This window comes from Quercus lobata, chromosome 9 (assembly GCF_001633185.2).
Source record: "Quercus lobata isolate SW786 chromosome 9, ValleyOak3.0 Primary Assembly, whole genome shotgun sequence".
In the NCBI taxonomy this organism is placed as follows: domain Eukaryota; kingdom Viridiplantae; phylum Streptophyta; class Magnoliopsida; order Fagales; family Fagaceae; genus Quercus; species Quercus lobata.
This window is the reverse complement of record NC_044912.1, coordinates 45,966,290-45,990,523: the sequence shown is the minus strand read 5'-3', so window position 1 is coordinate 45,990,523 and position 24,234 is coordinate 45,966,290. Positions and strand designations below refer to the sequence as shown.

General features: G+C 36.2%; 2 protein-coding genes across 3 annotated transcripts; both read left to right on the top strand.

Annotated features, from left to right (window-relative positions):
- Positions 1–279: 279 nt before the first annotated feature.
- Positions 280–1,728, top strand: LOC115961855 (receptor-like protein 33). The gene has a single exon (XM_031080763.1). It carries the CDS (start codon positions 280–282, stop codon positions 1,726–1,728), a length of 1,449 nt encoding a protein of 482 aa, XP_030936623.1.
- LOC115962248 (AUGMIN subunit 6-like) lies at positions 1,728–23,208 on the top strand. Of its 2 annotated transcripts, XM_031081151.1 has the most exons (28): positions 1,728–2,160; positions 2,327–2,357; positions 2,441–2,515; positions 4,754–4,810; positions 5,381–5,483; positions 6,090–6,335; positions 8,657–8,768; positions 8,890–9,653; positions 9,751–9,841; positions 10,013–10,407; positions 10,674–11,516; positions 11,617–11,704; positions 12,949–13,014; positions 14,054–14,198; positions 14,287–14,505; positions 14,995–15,159; positions 15,268–16,313; positions 16,785–16,868; positions 16,964–17,056; positions 17,519–17,733; positions 17,884–17,940; positions 18,583–18,733; positions 19,354–19,479; positions 19,601–19,757; positions 20,489–20,549; positions 20,631–20,952; positions 21,787–21,912; positions 22,528–23,208. In XM_031081151.1, the coding sequence occupies exons 18-27, from the start codon at positions 16,797–16,799 to the stop codon at positions 21,865–21,867; spliced, it is 1,335 nt and encodes a 444-aa protein (XP_030937011.1). In that variant the 5' UTR covers positions 1,728–2,160; positions 2,327–2,357; positions 2,441–2,515; positions 4,754–4,810; positions 5,381–5,483; positions 6,090–6,335; positions 8,657–8,768; positions 8,890–9,653; positions 9,751–9,841; positions 10,013–10,407; positions 10,674–11,516; positions 11,617–11,704; positions 12,949–13,014; positions 14,054–14,198; positions 14,287–14,505; positions 14,995–15,159; positions 15,268–16,313; positions 16,785–16,796; the 3' UTR covers positions 21,868–21,912; positions 22,528–23,208. The 2 variants fall into 2 exon arrangements, with proteins under 2 accessions (XP_030937011.1, XP_030937012.1); XM_031081152.1 differs by lacking the exons at positions 21,787–21,912; positions 22,528–23,208 and adding an exon at positions 21,197–21,685 and having other exon boundaries at positions 17,584–17,733.
- Positions 23,209–24,234: the final 1,026 nt, after the last annotated feature.

Here is a 24,234-nt window from a genome sequence, read left to right as displayed (position 1 = left end):
TCTAGTAATCAATTCATTGGCGAGATTGGTGAATTCAAGTCCAATTCATTGGAGGAGCTTAACTTGGGCTATAATAAGTTACAGGGCTCCACACCTAAGTCAATATCTAGATTTGTGAACCTTACTTCTCTATCTCTCTCATCAAATAACTTGAGTATTATGTTGGACTTCGAAATATTTTCAAAGTTCAAAAATCTCATGAAACTTGATTTATCAAATAACTTAGTTAGCATCAATAATAATGTCACCTATACCCTGCCTTATCTTGAGTGGCTCAACATGTCTTCGTCCAACATTACTGAATTCCCAATTTTCTTAAGAGCAGCAACAAATTTACTATATTTAGACCTTTCCAATAACAGAATTTATGGTCAAGCTCCAAGATGGTTGGGGGATATGGGGAGGGATTCACTATATTTTCTTGATCTTTCTCACAACTTGCTTCAAGGATCATTTCCCACTCTAAACTTTCTTAGGGTGCAATATATCTTTGTCTCCAATAACAAATTAACTGGAGAAATCCCTTCTTTAATTTGCAATGCAAGTTCCCTTGTAGTTCTAGATTTGTCTCACAATAACTTAAGTGGCATGGTTCCTAAGTGTTTGGTACACTCTAATGTCCTCTCAGTGTTGGATTTGCGAATGAATAGCCTTCATGGTACCATCCCTGAAACATTTTCCAAGGGAAATCATTTTAGTCATATTAACTTTAATGGTAATCAATTGGAAGGGTCATTGCCACGGTCTTTGTTAAATTGTAAAGACTTGGAAGTTCTAGATCTTGGAAACAATAAGATAAATGGAGTCTTCCCTTATTGGTTGGAAAGTCTTCAGAAATTACAAGTTCTTGTCATACAATCAAATAGATTTCAAGGTCATATAGGCAATCCTAAAACCAAATTTCCTTTTCCAAATTTGCAAATCATAGACATCTCTAACAATCAGTTTAATGGTCCTCTGCCAACAAATTATTTCAAATATTTGAAAGCCATGATGAGTGTGGATGAAAGTGAAGTTGCATTGACATATATGGGAGATTCGTATTATCATGATTCATTGAATGTGATAATCAAAGGGCAAGATACTAAGTTGGTGAGAATCCTAACTGTCTTCACAAGCATTGATTTTTCAAACAATAGATTTACAGGGGAGATGCCAAAGATAATTGGAAGGCTTAAATCACTCAAGGGACTCAACTTTTCTCACAATAACCTTACAGGTTATATTCCATCATCGTTTGGAAATTTGACTAATCTTGAATGGTTAGACCTCTCTTTCAACAAGCTCATTGGGGAGATTCCCAATCAATTGGCAGATTTACCGTGGCTTGAAGTTTTAAAGCTATCACATAACCAACTTATAGGACACATACCTACAGGAAATCAGTTCAATACATTCAACAATGATTCGTACATTGAAAACTTGGGATTATGTGGATTTCCGTTGTCAAGAACATGCAACAACCATGAGTCAAAGCAACCACCGCCATCGACCTTGCAAGAAGGAGACAACTTAGAGCCTAAAAATGGGTTTGATTGGCAAACTCTATTGATAGATGGATTATTGATAGGTTATGGATGTGGAGTGATATATGGAACATTAATGGGATATCTTATGTTTAAAATTGGAGAACCTATGTGGATTGTGAGCAGGATGGTCAAACTAGAGCAACATATCATGCCCATAAGGCAGAGGAATAACACCCACATGCGTGGTAGAAGAAAATAACTAGTCAAAACAATTTATGGGTAGATTTGTTAGAGTTTTTGAAGAAAGTTTCAAAGGCATGTTGTAACGTTTTGTAATTCGTGGAAATCACTTCAATTTCATGAAAAGGTTGGGAGTCCAAGTACAATGCATCTGTTGTGGGTTTTTTCATTTCTAGATCATGGAATTTTTTCAACCATGGAGGAAATTATGGACATGCTAGAATCTGATTCCAATGGCAAAGAAGAAACAAAGCTCTACTTCGAACTCCTTCCATATGTCAGAATTGGGATAAAGATAAGGCTTCCCTTTCAACTTGCTGTCTTCATCATCCTTATTTACTCTCATCTTCTTCATTTTTCAAATGATGGAGATAGCACATAATGGTGATTTAGAAGAATATCAGCCTTCTTTCATGGTCCCCAAAGACCCAGGACATCATTTGTTGCTAAGGTATGCCGCTATCTTTATTTACATTTGGGGTTGCCTTTGTCACTTTCTTCTTCTCTCTCTCTCTAAATGTAAAGGATCATTCTTAGGGAAATCAAGCTGCTGAAGTTTTTAATTAATATTTATAAAATAAGTATTTGATTTGTTTTCTTTATTTATTTTAATGCAGCTAGTTGATGTTGTTGCTGTTGAAACAATTGGTAGGCCCAAGATTCCTTTCCCCCTTGCAATCTGGTTTTTGATTTTTGCTTGGCTTAACATCAAATGCCCTGTAACATGCAAGGTTGATGCCTCTAATGTTTCGGAACATTTTAATAATCTTTGTGCTCTAGAATATCTCAAGACCCCTAAGTTGACAGTAAGACCTCAGTCTCTCTTTCTTGATTTTCTTGTTGGGTACCACATCCGTCTATATATAAATTTTGCTTGTGTTTTTCATGTCCATCTTTATATGATTCTTTGGTGAATGAATTTCTTAAATTTTAATGTTGTGGAAATTTATGATGGTTTTTAATTATAAACTTGCTATCTATGTTGAATGTAAGGATTGTCATTTTTCAACTGAAAAAAGAAAAATGTGAATTCAATTTGACTGAAGATTCAGGATAATTTTGAGATTATATAAAGAAGTTGGGTGAGCTATAAGTCAACTTGTAGGTGTAGACTTGATATGATTTCTTCTCCTATTTGCAATCTTCAGATTTTGATATATGAATGTGGAGTGAAGGTATATATCACTGTATGTTTTTTTCCTCTTTCTGGCTGAATAGTTTCACTATATTAAGTTATAGACGAAACTTTCCTAGTTTCATTTGTCTTTTTTATTTTTCTCATTCCTTTTTCCTTTTTAGCAATAGTTGGTATGCATTTGGTTAGCTTTCTTCCATGTTTGATTTCAAGGTGAAGCCCATTTTCCCTTGTAATTAATGCATAAAAAGATCTATGCCTATGCCTTGAACCATGTTGTGGGTAGGAGGTAGTGAGATTAATCACATTTAGAAGATGGGCACATCCCATCTAAAGGAATAACCTTTTCTTTCACTACAGTGTGCTCCAAACTGTTGTATCTAGCATGCCAATAATAACTAATGTTCCAGTCATAGTCCACATAGTGCTGAACAAGCAGCGCATAAAAATCAAAGGTCCTTTGCTATATTACTATAAATAAGGAGATGGTTTGTTGTCTCCCTGCTAATCTTACAAGAGCAACAACAATCCTTGTTTGTTCCCCATCATTAATTCATCCCCAATGCGGCATACACCATCTAGAGAGAGAACGATCTTACAGAGGGGAAAGATAGTGTAGAAGAGAGGGACAAAGAGCGAGAGATGGTGAGAAAGAGTGAGAGAAGTCAGAGAGAGTGACAGTGAAAATGAGAGAATAGATGAAACAAATGGAATAGAAGAGAAGAGAGAGAGTGACACGGTGCAGGCATGAGAAGAGCGATAGAGCAAAGCAATGAGAAGAAATGAGAGAGCTTACTGTGAGATCTAACTCTGTTTCATGCGGAGTGATAGAGTTTATTTTCTGAAAAAATCTAGTGGAAAACAATCTCTAAAAAATAAGTAATTTTTTATAGATTTTTCTATTGACAAAAGATTGTTTTCCTTTGACTAATATTTTTTTATGCTATCAAACAGTGGAAAAGTTTTCCTCCAAAACAAACGGAGTGTAAATCACCACTCACCATTAGAATTGAGGTACTTGAGCCGTAGTCAGTTCAGAATTGGGTTACTATTTGGTTGGAATGAGTGTATAAGGCATAAGACTTATGTCATCATTTCACTATCATCTTTGCCAACACCCTTTGGCCTACTGGATCGATAGAAACAAAGTGGTGCATGAAGGAATAAGTGTTAAGGATGCTGAAATCTTGATTTCCACATTTTACTTGTTCACTATTTGTAGGGATGTAACAAACACATGGGAAGTGGACATTCCTGTTAAATTTCAACAATTTTGGTTTTGATTGTTATAGTTGACAAGTACTAATTCTGATTGAAGGGAGTAAAAGCAATTGAAATCAATTGAGTGTTGCATTCCATTGTGAAGATAAAAATTGGGAGACCTTTTTTATTTTTGGTTAGCTGGAATGTGCCCTACAAAACCACAGTTGTTTGTTTGGTTATTAGGGAAGTAGTACTTTTTTTTATAATAGCAAGGTGGAGGGTGAGGTTGTGGGTTTAAGATTATGGGTATGTGTTTAATTACTAATTTAAAAGGGGGGGGGGGGTTGTAAAATGGAAGATGAAGCCATGGGTTTCAAGAGAGAAACCAGGTGCATGTGTAAACTACTATTAAAGAAAAATATCTGCAGATATAGTAATAGAATTTTTCCCCAAATATTTTTGGTAATGAACCCATTAATGATAGGAGTGCATTTAATGTTGATGCCTTGCTTTCTTGGTGTATCTCCTGCCTATTAAACTGTAGAGTTAAGTTGGTATTCTGTATTAGTACATGTCAAATTTTTAATGTAAGTTGTAATTTAGGTCATTGGTATCTGTCTTCTTAATCCTTGCAATCCTCATTCTGGACTAGTGGCTATGAATCACTATACAAATTTTTTAAATCTGTCTTTGCTTGGTCTTGCAGGTTTTTCCCTACAGTAGAGAATTTCTTGGCAGTATAACATATGATCAAATGTTGAAGGTGTGGATCCCTTTCTCTATTCTTTCATTATATGTCTACATGATGGTGTCAAACCTGTAGAGAATTTGGTAAATATAATTATCCTTGGATGCTTTATATGGTTGTGTGTAGTACATGATGTGTGTATGAAGACGACAAGAGATTAAGTTCTTAAGATATTTCATATTTGGAAGCTCATGATTTGGGCAATTTATTTTTTCCCTAAGGTTTATCTTTCTATTCTTTGAGAGCCTCTGTTCCTTACTTTGAATTGATCAACTTCATACTTGATGCAAATGGGTTCAAATGTAAGTCTTTGTATTAAAATTTGATTTATTTTGGGTACAAAAAGTTGAACACTTTGAAGAAACACATTTTGGAAAGCTGCCACTATTTGTACTTTTACATGTTCATAAATACATATATTTCATGTAATTAATGTGATGCCACAGGCTATAATTAGTAAGGTTATAAAAATATTCTTTAACTTTGACAAGAGACAAATATACAAGTTCAAAAATGGAAATGTTGACCGTTACAGTGTGGTGTACATGCTTTCTTGGTTCTTAACCTGTTGTTTTTCCTTCATAGAGGCTAATGTCATGGCTGGTGATAATGCATATCACCAGTGAAGTCGTTGCTTGAAGAGATAATGCAATGTGCGAGCAAAGCATATTGTTGGCATGTATGAAAGGTATGATTTAAGTCACAGTTGAAATTTGTCTTAGATGCTAGTATCAATGAGGTCACCCCTGATTATGCCTTTCACAACCTCTATTTTAATAATCTAGCGGACTCTAAATATGTGCTTACTTGATCTCATAAACGTAATTGATCGTAGACCACGTGTTGGTACATAAACATTATTAATGTTATTTGGTAATATTTACACCCATGTATTAGTTTTATCAACAGGATGACACACATAAAGAAACGCGAAAACACTAGCACAATTTTATTCATATTGTGTCTTTGTCTCTCCTAATCTGCCATATTAGTGTGTCTGCAGCTTATACCCAGGTCCACTTCTTCTTAGTCATGTTCATAAATTTAAGTTTAAATTAAGTTTGAGATATTAGGCCAAAAGTTAATTTGATTACAAATGTCAAATTAAGTTTTAGATAATTTTATTTTTCTTTAGGACCTTACAGATGTCATTATTCTACTATTGTTTGCCTCATTGTAGGTTTATGATTCAGTCTAACTCTTTTTTTCTTGTTCAACAAGGAACTAAAACAAAATTTTTGGTTGGTCTATGAAGGATTCGCTAATAATCCTTATGGTGAATTTTTCATTGCAGGGAACAAATCTCTTCAAAAGGTATATTGCTTTATCTTCAACAAAGAGCTCATCAAATATGTCTTTCAATATATACAATTTTCTGTACTATTTTTTGTAAGAAAACCTCATTCAGGACTATGATGTGAAGAATTGGAGGAAGCAATTGTACAACCTCAAGGATGGGAATCCAAGCTTCCTTGTAGTTATTCAACGATTTTGACCATTGGAGGATATCTAAATGTCATTAGAGAATGTGGGTAGAATGGTAAGGGTCCGTTTTGATCATGCACTCACAATATAGTCTAATAGTTGTTTTTCAAAGAAAAAATAATAGAAGAGACCCTTCTAGTCTTCCATGATTATGTGTTTGATCTTACTTTTAGGTGCTAGAAAATCCAAAATTAATGAGCTTTAGCTCAAACCATCGTTAACTTGATTGTATAAAAGCTGCTAAAGATTTTGTGTAGCAAACTCTGAATTTATCTCATCAATTCACTAAATAACTTCCTTGCCTATATACTTCGTATTTTCTAGAACACCCTTTCCAAACAACAGTAAGATTCTAACCATTTCGTTAGTTGCCTGGTTTTGAAAGTATGTGTGAAACTAGCATCTCGAGTTTTTAAAACTCGAGAGTTAATTAGAACTCAAGTTTCTAAAGCTCGAGTTCAGTGTTTTTTTGATACCCTTAGCTGGACAAAATTGCCATGTGGAGCCACGTAGAAATCGAGTTTATAAGACTCGAAATCTGCACAATATATCAATCTTACGCTTTTAAACACTCTGTCTCAGTTCAAACACTCTCTCACTTAGTCTCGTTCAAACACTCAACTCTCTCAAACACTCTCTCTCAATCTCTCAAACACTCTCACTCAAACACCCAAATCAGTCATCCTCAACCCGTCGGTGTGCAACAAAAATCACACTCACCATCAAACGCTCTCTGTTTTTTCTCACAATTGGCTTCAGACTTGAAAATCCCATACCTTGAAAATTGGTCATTCTCACAATTGGCTTCACCCTCACCCCTACCCACGGAAGTTCAGATTTTTTCAAGTTTGAAGGTGTGTTTTTCTTATAAAAATTTGGGCTTTTTAAAGAAACATTCCATGTGGGTTTAGCCCAAGTGTTTGTGTTTGATAATTTCCCTTGTTAGTGCTTTAGTTTTTCTTGTTAGACGGATTTGTTTTGTTACTTGTTGTATGATTTGGGTTGCTGGCATGTTCTGTGTTTGTCTCTCATTTTTGTTGGTTTCTGGGTAATAATGCTTGATATTTGTTTCCTTGTTGGGATTTATGTTAGTAAAATCTTTGTTAGGGGGTGGTTGCAAATGTTGCAGAACTCCTTGGATTTGTGCAATATGTCTTTACTTATAGTTTGTGTAGAAATGATGCAAATTTCTTCATTGGCCTCAAAATTAGAGAAATTTGTGCTTTTGTTTGTGCTCTTATTTTTGTTCTTTGTTCTTGGGTTATAATTACAAAAATTTTAAAAAAAAATTGAGGCTTTTGAGTTTTGATACCTTATTTTGTTGTGATTTTTTTACAGTTGACGAATAGATATTTTGTTTATGTTAAGTTAGAATCTTACTACAATGGTCAGATGGTGCAGATTGACCGCAGTGTTGCATAGATTTGTTTAGTATAGATTTCTTTTCAGTATGTTGCAGATTTCTATTAAATAAAAATAACACATTGTCTAATAACATGAGAATATTACAGCCAAGTTCGAAACCTATAATCTATCAGTTAACTTCTAGTTATGTAAACTTTAGAAATTAGATCCAATTCTCATTGTTATATACTGCATTAAATTATCTAAAACAAGTTTATTACTAGTTCATGTTATATGGACTGAGGGATAAAAACATCTGAGGTAACTTAATTTTTTTGGTAAGATTTTTACCTTCCAGCAACAAATGGGACACCCTTGGCAGAGTTACTAGGAATGTCACCTTGTAATCCTGGTACAATCTCAGTCATTGCTTGAACAATCTTGGGGTCTTCACTATAGCTTTCATAGCAACGACCCCATCTAGGATCTCTACAAACCTGCACAGGTAGAGTAGTTAAACAACTCACAACTTCAGTTAAAAAATAGCCTGTTATTCCGACAGCAATCATTACTTTGACCAACTTAGTTACCGCTATACAAGGAGCAAAGACGAACACCCTTTCCAAATAACAAAGGATTTCTAACAATTTTGTTAGTTGCCCGGTTTTGAAAGAATGTGTGAAACTAGAATCTCGAGTTTTTAAAACTCGAGATTTAATTAGAACTCAAGTTTTTAAAGCTCGAGTTCGTTGTTTCGGTAACATCCTTACGTGGACAAATTTTCCACGTGGAGCCACTAAAATCAAGTTTATAAGACTCGAATTCTACCCACCATTAAAACACAAATCCATAGCATATTTATATATATTTATATACAAATGCACTTGTGATGTTTAACTGTCATTTTAATCTTGTATATATATATATATAATTTTGAAGGTGATGGAATGAAAATATATGTAGTCTTATCAGACATTGGCACAGAAAAATTGGGGTTTTCATAACCTTTTTAATTATCTATATTCTTTGCAGTATGGAGCCTCGGATTGATGAGGAGCTAGAGATCGTGCACCCTGGTCCCCAAAATTAGTCATTGTTGACACGACAACCATATCATCGATCAGAGGACATTTGGAATGGCGAGGTGAAATATCTTCTAACAACCGCTTTAATTTTTACGTTGTCTTTGACTTTTAGTTAGCAAGTTCTTTCAAAGTTGTATATCTAGTTCTAACAACAGCGATGATTTTGTATCGATTTTGCAGGACCCGAGCCCATTTACGTGTCGTGGTCGCACTAAGGAGATGGCACACATTCATATTCGAGATAATCGAGTGATTGACATTATCAAGTTGGTAAGGCTGGAAAGATTGTTTAGGGCCCCTTCCAGAAAAATAGATCATTGCCTAATATCGAGCCTAGTTGAGCGTTGGTGGCCGAAGACTCATACGTTCCATCTTCCACATGGTGAGATGTCAATCACCCTACAAGATGTGGAGGTCATTTTCGGACTTCCTATAGACGATGAGGTCTTGGTTGGGCCGACTGCTGTGGTGGATGGGGATTGGAGTCAACTGTGCTTGAAGTTGCTTGATTTTACTCTGGTGAATGACAACAAAACCTTGGTGGTGCAAAGAATTCTTATCAGCCGCCTTGTTGACGCCATTGTAGCGCCACTACCTTATGACGCAACGGAGATTCAGATACACTAGTATGCTCGGTGCTATATTTTAGCGCTACTAGGGGATAAGCTTTTCATGGACAAGTTGGGAGATAGGGTGCATCTGATGTTCTTGGAGTTCCTGCGGAACCTTCATGATCCGCCATAATATAGTTGGGGTAGTGGTTGCCTGGCCTGGTTGTATAGAGAGTTGTGTCGAGCAAGCAAGAAAGGGACATCGCAGATTGGTGGGGTGTGCACCTTGATCTAGTATTGGGCATGGGCAAGGTTGCCATTCTTGTGCCCAAGGATAGAGCCCCCACCTGGATGTGATTATGGCCCATGGCCATGTGCTCCACTTGCATTTAAGTAAGTCTTTTCCTGATATTTAGTGTGTTATGCAATGTATTCTTCTTAGTAACTAAATGGTATTATCATAGCTTATGTTATTCGCTCATAACTGTAGGTGGGTGCGGGTGCCAAGCCCGAAGAGTAGGCCATCTAGCACAGCCTTGATCCACTATCGCGAGCAATTAGTTACAATGCAGCCAGACCAGGTAATAATATTCAAAAATTCTATTTGGTTATGTTAATTTTCTTTAAGAATATGATTGCTTCATCCTTTAACATATCTTCTGTTTTAATTTTTGTTTTTCCTTTTATGTATGTATTCTTCCTTGTTTCACATTTTAAGATAATATGATAATTGTTTTTTGTTTCTATTGTAGATTGTGTGGCAGCCATATGAGGCAGACTTCGGTCACCTTTCTGAGTTCTGCGTTGCAGGGAGGGATACGTGGACAGCAAGGGTGCCGCTTGTGTGTTTTTGCATAGTAGAGAAACACCACCCGAACCGTGTTCTTCGACAGTTTAGGTTGGCGCAGGAGCCGCTTGACAATGTTGTGTACGATGATAGACTGCATAAAATAGACTTACGTGGGAAGGTGGAAAAGAATTGGAGGGAGGAGCATGGACGGTATATCATTTCATGGGATATGAGACGACAACAACTTTGTCATGCACCTCCTCAGATTGGTGACATGCCCTGTGATCATGCCTATTATTGCTGGTACCGTCCGATCACTCGAAAGTATGTCGACCGCACGCTAAATTAGATATAATGGTAATGTGTTCTAATTAAATTTATTGCCTGCTTCGTTTTTCTTAAGTACATGTATGAACGTAGAATCAATTGATTTCTTTTTTCAACAAATCTGGTTTGATTTGACTGACATCCAATTAAAGACTTTTTGTTACATATAGTATTCTAATAAAATTGTTAGTTCTTAATTGAGTATTTGAGTAGATTAATAAGTACTATATTATCCATTCATTAATTGATACATAAATATCTCAAATCTGATTGTATTGGTTCTTTCTCCGTTTCAGATTCAAAGCCATTTAGCGCTGTTGGAGATGCTTCCTGAAGGCAGCTGAGCTCACAACCATGTCCGACGCGTCCTAAATAATGTGGCTAGGCTTGGTGGTGGTCCTGCAGCCGATGGCCAGGCAATCAATGGGCATGACACTAAATTAGTAGCTACTGCAACCCCAAGCACAAGCGCAACACCCGTAAGTACATTGACCTGTGGTCTGTGTGCTACTGCAAGTCCAAGTACAAGCGCCAGTAGGGGCCGTGGTCAACCTGGTACAGCAAGCCCAAGCACAGGTGCACCTAGGGGCTGTGGTCGGCCTGGTACAGCAAGCCCCAGCACAAGTACACCTAGGGGACGTGGTCGGCCTGCTACAGCAAGCCCAAGCACAAGTGCAGCTACAGGCCGTGGTCCACATGCAACAACCCCTCGGGTTGTAACTACTCCTTTACTTGCACCCATCTCGCATGCATCGCCCGAGGTCCATCCACCCATCCCAGATGCATCTCCACCCATGGTAGATGCATCTCCTCAGCCTGAGGTCCCTTCACCCACCCCACCTTCGCAGCCCAGTTTTGATCTCGGTATTAATTTTCATTTGACCCCTCCTATACACCCCGAGACACCCTCATACCCACCCACATGCTCTGGTGCACCCACTATGCCCATAGACCCACCTACCTCATCCTCATTTGACCCTCTAGGACCTCCGGTTGGGACTGACACTGTACAGCCAGCTGTACCGGACGAGCATCCCCCTCCTCAGCCCTCACCATCACAAGGTAGACTGCAACGTGTTAGAAGAACACCCACTTGTGGAACAGGTGGACACAAAATAGGACGTGCAGGCAGCTCTATGGTATGATAACATTAATTACAATGTAATGATATATTTTGTAGTTCACTTTATTCTTATCATTACACCGAATATTGATTCTATGCATCTAATGTCTTTGCAGCCTAAGGATGATGCCCCGCAACCTCCTCCCCCGCCCAAACATTACACATGGGTTAAAAAACGCAAAATTGGTGAACCTTGAAAAAGAGGTTTGTTAAAGATGCATGAAGCAAATTACTTTGTGTTATGGATGGTGCATGTGAGATATATGTCATAGTAAATTTTTTTATGTCATAGTTTTTGTATGTTGAATTCAATTGGCTTTTGAGAAATATGATGGATTTTGAGTTTTGAAAATCTATCTTTTTTGTAATTTTATTAACTATGTGTTTAGTTTGGGTTTATGGATTTCAAAATCTAATTTATATCATACTTTTAAACCCATATAATGTGATTGAAGTTGCAATATTTTGACTTTTTTTGTTGTTGTTGTTGTTGTTGTTGTTGTTGTTGCTCTTGACACCAAATCTTTGGTTTCTACACTCAATTGTCATTTGAACTTGCAATGCGTGTCTTTTGCATGTGTTTCTAAGTAAACGGGGGGGTCTATTATTTCTAGGCTTTTCTATACATGCATCATGCTTCTCAGTTATGTTGGTGGATGGGAGTTTTTCCTTTGTTAGATTATGCAAAATTACTACCAAAGAGCTGATATAAAAGAATTGATATCACCTTGGTTTCCTTCTTTATTAAGGGGTTAAGATTTTCCCTTTGTTGATGACACTAGTTTTCTGATTTGTAGTTTTGAAGCTGTGGTTTTAATATAAATGCAAATTCCAATCTTTTTAGTTAATAAATATTATTGCAGTTCGGTTGGTGTGTGTAGTGAACCTTTATCAAGCCGATAATTTTCGAACACGTTGGATTAAGTACTCATATATAACTCTATGATGAATAAGAAAATCCATTAGAAGGCAGCAAGATGCCACCTTGTTACCTGGCAAATATATAGGAGTGCCTGATGAAATGACAAATAACAAGGCAATTTGAAGATTTGCAAAGCCAATGTTGAGTTCACCCAAATGAAATTTTCCATCTAATCCCACTTGTTGGAAATTTTTTATTTGTGTATTTTTTTTGGTTAATTTTTATTTCTTTGGACAAAAAATTTGGGTAACAATATTACTTTCTTGTCTAGTATTTGTAATATTAATTTCTACATTGGGTAGAAAAGATGAGTTAAGTGAAGAAAATTATTGGGTTGCCAAAATTGGAGTATTGAGAGAAAAGTGTATCTTGTTGTCAATTGAGTGATCCAAGATTACACTTTCACTAGGATTGTAGTGAATATATAAACATCGTGTATATATATATATATGACACTCGGGGCTAATATAAAATTCGAGTTTATATGCTCAATTTTTGTTGCTGAATTTTTGTTTGTGATTTTTAGGATTAATTATGCATTGTATGAAGAGCTTGATGGAAAATATGTGGAGCACACAAGAGATGTGTATGGGTAAGTTTGTGATTGTCAAAAACTTATTTTTGTGGTTGTTAAAGTTGATGTACTGCATAACGTTTATGTTTAGATTTAAAAATGTGGCAGATAGCTTTAATAGATTGTGTTGTTTTCAATGTATGCTTTTGCATGATGTTGTTCATACTTCACTTGTATTTGTTGCTGTGTGTGGCCAAAATAAATTCAAGGTTGTAATTTAGATGTTTACACAAGGCGGTGTTGTGTTTCACATGTTTACTTGGCAGTGGTGTTGGATAATCAGTCTTTGTGGTGGCTGTTGTGATTTGCTATGGGTGGTGTTCTGGGCTTGCTGACGATTGAGAATGAGACATTTTTGGGGGAATTGGTTGTGTAATTTGCAAGTTTTCAGGCTTTGTATATGTATATTACACTTAAGCCTAGTTAAAGCACTTTGATCCAAGTATTGTGCCATTTTGAAATCTCACAAAGATTATCCACAATTTAGGCTTCATCCTCCATTTTATAAGGGCAATGTGGGATTAGGTGAGTAAGGCGAAATAGGACATCTCATCTGTGCTGCCATACGCATAAAACAATGGTGCTTGCATCTGCTGAATGCTGCACACAGGAACATTAACGCACAATTTCTATGTATTAGGTCTTGAGTGAGGGAATACTTATCAAAGAAAATAAAGGTCTTGAGTGAGGGAATGGCTTTTTTGGTTCCTATGACCAATTAATAAGGAATTGTAAGTGTTTACAACTTGGAAATCTCTCTGATGTACATTCATTATAAAAATTACTATATGAAATCTGTTAATGCTCTCTTCTTCTTTGTTCTTAGCGTTCTTCTTCTCTTATGTTTGTACTTCTCTTTCTTTTCTTGTATGTTTGATATGCTAGTGCTTCTTTGCATTTAGCAGTTTATTGAATATACATGTTTCTGACCTATTAAAAAATAAAAAACAGTCATTCACAACAGCACTTGTAACTGGTTTTCCTATGTATGATTCACATGAGTGGACAAACCCAAGTGACTTTGAAGAGATTGCTCACTTACTGTTAATTTTTCCAGGGAGTGTCTGAAGCAAATTCCTCATGAGAGATTCTCTTTTGCAAAATTATGGCTTCTAGCTACTCAATTTGAGATCCGGCAGCTAAATCTCAAGGCTGCACGACAAATCCTGGGAAATGCAATTGGCATAGCTCCTAAAGATAAGGTCATTTATTGATTGAATTTAAATATGTACTATATTTGGCATATTCCACATATTCTCACACTTGTGATTTTGCTTTTTAACCCAATAGATATTCAACAAGTATATTGAGATAGAGCTTTAGCTTGGAAATATAGACCGTGGCTGAAAGCTTTGTGAGAAGTATTTGGAGTGGGCGCCTGAAAACTGTTATGCATGGAGCAAGTATGCGGAGTTAGAGAGATCTTTGTGTGCGACTAAGCGACCTAGGGCAATCTTTGAGCTTGCAATTGCCCAACCAGCACTGGATATGCCGGAGTTATTGTGGAAGGTACATGCAATAGTTTTTCAGTAAATTTTCTGTTACTCATAAAAATGAAAGAAGTTATTGTTTCTTGATTCTTAATCCTGCTATTCCAGAAATAATGAAAAAGGGGCCCTATCTGATAAATAAATGAAGTTCGTTCATTTTTTTTTTTGTTTTCAAAATTGGGTCAATTCTGTCTTATAGTGTGATTTATTTTGCCACTTGATATCCGATAATTCTGCGGATATGATGATCACTTTTTTGGTTACTAGTCTAGCAATTTGACTTAATTGTAAATGCACTTGGCATACTTTTTTAAAGCTTGTTGACTAAATTGATTTTTAGATAATTGGTAATAATACATTTATTTTTTTTGGCAAAATCTTATTGTTTACTTCTTTTAATTTATAATTTGATTGTGTTTAAATTCCATCACAAATAAAACAAGCTCTATCCCTTTTCTTTTGTTTTCTATGAATCGGGGGTTTTTGAGAAAGCCATTAACTACTACAGAACATCTGCACCTGAGTAAAAAGAGGAAAGAGCAATGCTACTGGAATGGTGGCTGAACATGGAGAGCAGTTTTGGGGAGCTTGGTGATATTAGTTTAGTCCAGGCTAAGCTGCCAAAGAAGCTGAAAAAGAGGAGGCAGATGGTGTATGAGGATGGTCCGGCTGGGTATGTTAATTAACTTATAAAAGTCATATTAAGGTTTGATATAATTGTGTTCCTTACATTCTTTAGGCTTTTCCTTATTTGCCAGTACTAACAAGTTTAAATTGGCAGGTATGAGGAATACATCAATTATATGTTCCCTGAGGAAGCTCAGACGACTAATCTTAAAATCTTGGAAGCTGCCTATAAGTGGAAGAAGCAAAAGATTTCTGATGAAGACTAGCATGGTTACCTGTTTTTGTAGAATTTTAGCTTTTGGTGTAAATACACAATTGTTTTTTTTGTATGTTAATTTGGTGAAAATGAAGTAGTTTAGCTGCTAATCATATTTTTCTGGAATGAACGATTGCACCCCCAAAATCAGTTGAGGGAACTTAAGAGTTGTACGGAGTGACTAGATTAGATTCTGAGAATTTATTATCATAGTGATGAATCAAGCATATCCTTCTAGGCTGAAATTTATTTTATCAATTCCTGAAATGCACTTTGAACTGATTGTTGATTATAGATAGTGTCATGTGATATCCACCATGGAGAAATTTTTCATAGACATTTTAATAACTTATGGTGCATTTACTGTGTTATTAGTAACGCCACAGAGATGGTAAGCTCTAGATGAATTTGCCACTGTACATGGCATTGGATGAAAGTTTTATATTGCATGCCTTTTTGATCTTAAGTTTTTCTTTTGTTTGGGTTCAGAGAGACTTCAAAAATGTAGCCAATAATATGGCTAAGTGCTGCTGTCTATAATTCAGTACTGATCTGTAACAGTTTACCATCATGGTAGGACCATATAGGCTGTTAAGACAATTAAATACATTTCATGCTTGTGAATGAAAAATAGGAGAAGCTTTATGCTTTATTCAGTTGCTGCAAAATTAGAGAGAAGAGATAGGAGTTTGATATGACAGATTTGGGTTTTTTTATTTAACAATAATGGGGTTGGAGAATAGGACTAAAAGTTGAAATTTTGGATTCTGACATGGTTATTGCTGAATCACAGAGATTCAGGCTGCTGGTAGTACATATGGAAACTATTTTTGTGTAACAACTTATGGAGAATCTCATGGAGGTGGTGTTGGTTGCATCATTGATGGATGCCCTCCTAGACTTCCCTTATCAGAAGCTGATATGGAAGTTGAACTTGACAGAAGGTATTGGTTGTTGTAGACTTTGCTCTTGCTCTATTCATTGCTGATGATAATGTGTCCTTTACTTATATGAGATGCCTTTATTGCGTGTTGGAAGTAGTTATGGTTACTGGGGTACTGATATCTTTTGATGATGAAAATTTTCTTTTTGAGGATTAAATTGTAGAAGTTGTTGTGTCCAGGAGGCCAGGTTAAGATTTTTTTTTTGGTTATTATTCAGATAAATTTGGTCAGAGTCGTGGTGCTCGGCTAAAATTCTTGTTTTTTTTTGGTTGTACACATGATTTGTCAACTACAGAAGTAACTACTGGCACACCAATATCTGTATTTGTGCCCAATACTGATCAGAGAGGACGTGAGTATTTGATGCTAGATAATTAAGTCATAATGGGTGTGAGGAGGAAATGTTTATGAAGATAAACAACTGCTTTGGAGGGTTAACATATTTTTGGCATTTCCTTATAAAATTTTCAGGATTACAGTGAAATGTCAACGGCTTATAGGCCTTCTCATGCAGATGCTACTTGTGACATGAAATATGGTGCAAGAGCAGTGCAGGTAATGTCTTTTGGCATTGAAGTTTAATGGCGGCGCTAAGCGCATTTTGGTAATTTATTGCACCTAATTTATTTGAATTTAATTTGTAAATGAAGGGTGGTGGTAGATCTTCAGCAAGAGAAACTATTGGAAGAGTTGCTGCTGGGGCTGTTGCCAAGAAAATCCTTGAGACCCTTGCAGGAACCGAGGCGTGTTTATTTTGTTGAGTTGCAGGCTCAAACTCTCTCTTTATCCTGATTCTTTATGATTACAAGGACTTTCTGTGTAATGCAAACATCTTGTTGTTGATTTTTGTGAATCTGTTCGCTCCTTGGTGTGTTTGTCTATTAATGTAGTTCCTTTCATGTGTAATTTTTGAATTAATTGCATACTCACTTTATTGAATACTTGTTCGCATTGAAAGGAAAATCATGATAATAATACGTGATAAATTGTGACTTGTCCCAAAAGTGTAAGCTATTAGGAAATGGTGAATTTAATCACATAACTATAATTCAAAAACACTCCCACATTATATATGGGCCCAAACTTGAACTCTTTACTTTCATATCTGCTATGGACTTAATGGACTTTGTACATAGTTGTAAGGCAATTACTTTCATATCTGCTATGGTTTTCCTAGTTGAATGGATCTAAGAGTGTTTTTGCAGGTAGACACCTTAAGAGAACTTCAGAGACTATATGATGAGCTTGTTGCTTCTGCTGATGCCTGCAGGTTGGATAGGTATTTGGCTTCTGAAAAAGCTGGAAGGCAATGGTCTCGATTCATACCCCAATCTTCATACTCGCCTGTCAAGGGTCTATATCTTTTTGGAGGAGTAGGGACTGGAAAAACTATGTTGATGGACCTATTTTTTGATCAATTGTAAGTTTGATATGCAGATTTGATCTGTTACGGTTTTTGGCTTCCTTGTTGTTAGACATCTGTCATTTAACTGAGATTAGTTACCTGTTATAGATCAGGAATATAATTTAATTGATAACTGTCATAAAAAATGACTCTATTGTTGAATAGGATTTCGACAAGGTGTGGCCAATCTTCGACTCGGCGCAATCGAGGGATTTTTGGAAGGTGAAATTTTATTTTTCATATTGGGAGTTTGGGAATTTTTTGGTTTTTGTTTTTTGGGGGTTTGAAATTTGAAATTTTGTGTGGGATTTTGGTTGGTTAGGTTGTGCAAGGGATTATTAGTGAGCTAAAATCACAAGGGGCTCTTCCCAGAAGCAATTCCAGGATTTCCTCGCTCGCCATGTGTTGTGGACCCAGGTTGCTTGTACTGTATATTGAGGGTTTAGTACAATTGTGTTTGGTTTGTGAGAAAGCTGAGGAAAGTTAAAAATGAAAATGGAAGTTTATCATCTGATCTTGAGTAAAAGCCAAAATGGGCGGTGTTGGATTTGATTAAGTGGGAACTTTTGGTTATTTACATTGGTCCCAGATGGAAACTCTATGATTTTTAAGTTTCTTTCTTTCTTTATTTTTGGGAGTTATGGAAGATAAGTGTATAGGATTTAAGAAATACTGCATTGTGAATAGTATTTGTTAGAAGCCCCAATTTTGTAATTCATGAAACGGGGGAACGAGCACGTAAACATTCGTGCTTCTTTTGTTCTGACAATGCTTGCTAACTTCAAAGTCGCTTAATTTGCATTTTTAGGATGGTGGTTGTCAATGTAACTGAAGTAGATTATAAGCTTTATGTGTTCGCTGCAGATTTGTAGAACTCTTGTGGCAACTTTCTTTGCATGCTTTGCGAGAGGTTCATAGACGGACTTTTGCAGCTGATGTAGCTTCTAATCCACTGCCTGGATCGCTGACCAATGTAGCCTTTTCCCATGCAGCCACATTACTTCCTGTAACAAAGGTAGTATTGTTTTCATGATTTTTTTTTCCCTTTTCACATTTGAATAATAGTAGCAAAGCATAACTATTTGAAGTTAGTGATAGAAGGTGCCAGAAATGTTTACCTCTGAATTTCTGAACAGAAATGTTTACCTCTGAATTTCTGAAGTTCATGATATATCTGTATTCATATAGGGTTTATGTCAAAATGAGGTGTTTGACATTATTGAAAATGAATGACAGTCATAGTTCTCTAGTTTCACCACTTTCTTTCTTTTAGAGAACTAATGTTCTTAATTCTAATATGATGCGGCCTTTGACATTGAATTGTCTTCTTCTGATATAAAAAAGCCTTACATACAAATATTGCTGTTTCAAGGATGTCACATATATTCTGTGTTGGGTGCACCAATGTTAATATGATCTGTATTAACTACTTGGTTTTCTCTAATACTTATTGTTAAAGTGTAATGCTAATAATGGTTGATACCATGATTTAAAAAAATCATGTGTGTGTGTGTTTTGACTTGTCTTACTTCCTCTTCTTTTGGTTTAAGTTTTTAATTGGCTTTCTCATTAGCATCAGTTTTCAAATCTACTTGACATTCAGTAGCAGTGATATGAACCTCATGTCTTAAACAGGCAAGAATAGCATTCAAACGGAGAAGATTTCTTAAGAATGCAGAAACAGCAGTACAACGACAAGCTATGTGGTCAAATTTGGCTCATGAAATGACTGCAGAGTTTCGTGGTCTTTGTGCTGAAGAGGTATGATGCAGACTCATCAACATTCATGGGATGGGCTTTTGGTTAATAACTAGAAGATTTATGTTCTTGCACATGGCTTTGTAATTTTTCTTATGCTTTTTCTTGGAAAACTTGGACTTAGGCTTATTTGCAGCTAGAGCTGGAAAAAATGCATGACTTGAGAAATAAAGTGAAGTCAGAAGGGGAGCTCTGGGATGACCTTGTATCTAGTTCAAGTCAGAATTCCCATTTAGTTTCAAAGGCTACTCGCTTGTGGGAGTCAATATTAGCTCGTAAAAGTAAGTGTTGGAGCACTGCGGTTCATTTCTAATTTTCTTACAGAATCCAAATTATTTCATTTTAGTCTCCTAGATTTATTGAGGTTGGTAATCTATATCATTTAGGGATTAATACCGAGTTTGGAAGGATGAGTGCTTTTGTTTCTAAGATTGTATGCCTTCCATGATTTTGTTCCCTTCTTTCTAGAACAGTGTTAGGCATTTTACACTGGGGAGAGTAGATAATTTAGTTCTTGTCCTTTTATTTAAATCTTGTCTCATGTCTTCTTAAAAAAAAAAAAACATTTGAGTGCAGACTAGTACAATACATCAGTTCTGTGGTTGACGTAGTTTGTGCCTGCTGTTTTGTGAACTTTAGATGCAGATTATAGGTTAAGAAGTGGCCTTGGTCATAAGGCTTTCTCCTCTAATTATTGTAGTCTCCTTCTAAGGCTATTATTGTTTTTAGTTTTGGATGTAACTTTATTTTAAGGTCATATTATGTCAAGGGAAATTCTGAGATTGATTATATCAGTGAGATTTTGCAGTAATTACCGAGGAAATTTTTGAGAAACACTTGAGCTGTCTTTCTCTGTAAACTGACATGTGTCTTGGAAAATAATCCATGTTGCTTTGGTTTCTGAATGAACAAGAATAGCTGAAATTTTTTTTCCTTCTTTGGCTTACTTTTCCTCCTTTCTTTCTTGTGATTATACTCTGATGACTTTAAAGCGGATCATTTTAATGTACAGGTCAACATGAAGTTCTTGCCTCAGGTCCTATTGAGGACTTGATAGCTCACCGTGAACACAGGTAATTTAGCATCCCATGTCTTTCTAGTTTCATAGATGCCATTTTCCAACACACCTACTCATGCATAAATTTCCTTTTTAGGTACCGCATCTCTGGATCATCTTTGCTTGCAGCTATGGATCAGAGTTCTCAGGTTCCTTATTCCGATGTCTTATCCGTCCAGCCTAGTGACCTACCTACAACACATATGGATGGCAAAGAGCAGAGTGATGGATCATATGTCAACGTAAATAGGGAAAAGCTGAAGAAGAACTTAGATTCATCCCATTCACAAGTAAATGATGAAACAGTTTCTCGAGTAGATGATAGAAGTAGAAGAGTCCAGCCCACTGTTGATGTATCTGAAATCATCAGGCGTTGGACACATGCTTTACAGCGTATTCATAAGCAGTCACTTCATCTGGTATGCTCTTTTCTTTAAAGCTGTTTTTTACGATGTAAAATTTTTTATTAGTCATTGTTGCAATGGTGTGTTTGAGATTTTGGTTGCGGTTGAGACATGTTATTTAGTGATTCAAATTACTAGTTCTGGAACTTGATTGAATTTAACACCTCCACTGTTATTCCTGAAATGTTATTGTTCTGCTGTTACTCTAGTTTTTATCTCAAAGTTTGGTTTGATAGGTGATTTTGTGCTCATAAATTAGGTGACAACTGTAGAAGATGTACTTTGGTCACTATTGTATTTCACTCATACCAGCCCCTATATGGCTACTTTCTCTCTCTTTTATGTTAAGGAAATGGCTCTTGGTATTTACTCCAACGAAGTCTTTTGCTGATTTCCTTTTGAAACATGGGCTGACCCTTCTTTTTATTGGTAAGTTACACATTCCCCCTGTGGGCTTTGATCCCACAACTTCACCGTCTGCATGTTCTTGTGGGAGGATGAAATGCCACTTGAGCCACAGCTTGTTGGCACATGGGCATACCCTTGTTAGCCTGCATGCTTGGATAGCCTTAGAAACTTCATTTATGGTGACTCGTAGGTTTTTTGGTTTTTCCAGAATGGACCAACAATTCCCTTGCTTAAAAGTTTAAACACTTCCATTTCATGCTGTACCATACTTAGTGATTTTGTTCTGTGTGTAATATGGATTTGGTATTTAAATCACTTTAAAAACAAAAATTAGAGAACTCCATCCTGTTTAATGTGGTTTTGTTACTGTTTTTGGTTTTGAGATAAGGTATTGATTTGCCCTTCTCAGTGAAGTATTGTTATTTTTATGTTGTTTCATAGGCAAAAGTTAATGATGGAGAAGGTCCAGAAATTTTACGAAACACACAGGATGGTGGTACAAGTGGCCATCCTGAGTCTTAAGCTGCCACTCTTGCTGAGCATCGGCAGCACTTAGCTAGCTTTCAGGTAATATGTAATCACATATTCTTCATGCTATTCTCCTTCTTATGCCATTTAGAGCCTTTGGTGGCTGGGAACCTCCCCTCCCTTGGGTTTACAAATGTAGAAATTCTGTTTTGTAAAGACTCTGAGCCTTACCCATTTAAGGAATCTGGAAGAGGTATGTGTCCACTCATTCCTGTTGAATGCTTTACTTTTAGTGTGTAGTGTATCTGTATTGTACTGTCACAATTTAGACAGTCAAATCATTTAGGATTTACCATGTGGATCTTACTTGGGAGTTGGGACCCTAATTATTTGTTAGCCTCAATCTTGTGTGTCTTATCAAGGCCAAGAGAAAGGTATTTAAAGTTTAAGAACTTGTGTTCCAGATTCTTATCTCTTCAGTGGGCTTTGCTCTCACCGTCTCTCTCCGCAAACAAAATAAGCTGGCATCACATACCTTTGCCCTTTCACAACAAATACATGATTAACATATTCTGCATTCCTTTTCTGTATCACTGCCTAACTTTATTGAGAGCTTTCTTTCACTAAAAACCTTACTGAGAATTTAACTTTTCCATATGTTTTTCACAATTGGTAGATGTAGCATTCTGAAATATTTTGCCCATTGTCTTGCAGCTCCACTGTCCGAAACTGAAGCAGCCTTGATGGAGCATTGAAACAGGTGTTTGGGCAACCTTGCTCGTGTTCTAGAGCCAGATAATTCGGTTGCTGTGATGGTTTTGTTTTCATTCCTCAGTGGGCATACTCTTTCCTCCCCATTATTTTTGTATGACACGGTGTTTGTAGGATATCTCTTTTCCTTCTTCATCTTCTGTATATTCTGCCCACAGATTCGGCACATTTTTTATCCTATTGTGGAGGGAACTATGAGCCATTGGGCAGCACCTTTTTAGATGCTTGACAGATGCCTGGAACTTGAGATGGTCGTAATGTATCAGAATGCTGACCTGGGTGTTGGCCAAAATCTGCAGCCAACCAATAGAGTCCGAATTTGAAAACTTCCCTTGACAGTCGGTTCATAAAATGTTACTGAAATGCGGCATCCCATGGTTAGAAATAGAACGTGAAGGTTGGTTTCTAGCCTGACAAGTTTCTGGCAGCAATACAACATTCACTTAGCATCCTGTTTTTAACTGTCAAGAATGATTGTTGATGGACTGTTTATTATGTGTTTGATAGATGTGTATCACATGAATTTGATAATGTATTTTGCGATTCATCAGGAATGAGAAGTTACAGTCTGTAACGGTTGGATTACTTTTATTTATTTTGTTAAGCAAGGCCATGTTTCGTTAATTCAGCTTAACCATGTAGACTCCACTTGATTCTACTAAATATTAATTCTTCTCAGTTTTCTGGCAGTCACAACCGACTTTACTTTTTCTTTTAATATTTTTTTTTCACAAGAGAAGTCAAGCTCACCTAATACGGGGGAGCTGGAGGGTAGAACTTGACCACACTTCTTTGGGGGAGAACAAACATATTATCTTTATGAGATACGATCTTTTGCAATATGCTTGATCAGAACTTGCATAGACACTAATTTATGATCGGATTACATCACTTACACATGAGGTCATTATCGGTGCCTGGTGAAAAATAATTCAATTACAGTTAACACAGAAGCAAGCCGTCTGTCAAATTGCATGACAAAATGTGTTCCTAGACTTCTTGTTAGCCTCAGAGGCCTGGCCCAATTGAAATTACTTTGTTTTACACTTTAATAATTTTAATAGGTACAATGAAGGAACAGATAAATTTTTGAAGGAAGGAAGCATATCATTGGCTGAGCAAGTGTGATCATGGGCTGGCACCTTCCATCATGGTTTGGTTGACTATAAGCTATGCGAGAGTTGTGCCAGTGTGATTTGATTGAACTACCTTAAACTCTATGCAGGTTTATTTGCATCCCATGATTCATGATGCACATGGGCGTAAAATTGGATCTATAGAAGAATAACAAATAATTTAAAATAAATGGATCTATAGAATTATAAAAATAAGTTTTTTCATGAAAAAGAATAAGCTTTTGCTAATTTTTTAAAAATATTATATAATTATGTTTTGTCTTTTTCTCTCTATACTCTATAGCACATACATATATACTATAAATATAATTAAATCAAAATCAGATTAACTTTTTGTAAGCTACTAAATTTTAAAGGCTAGATAAGCTTCTTTTCTTTTCTTTTCTTTGTTTTTGAGAGAAAAATATGCTTCTTCTTGAACAATTTTAGTAGTTTTTTACAAATAACAAGATCAATAACTTCAGCCAGATGTGATTTAATCCTTGAAACACCTCGATCAAACTTATGTTCACAC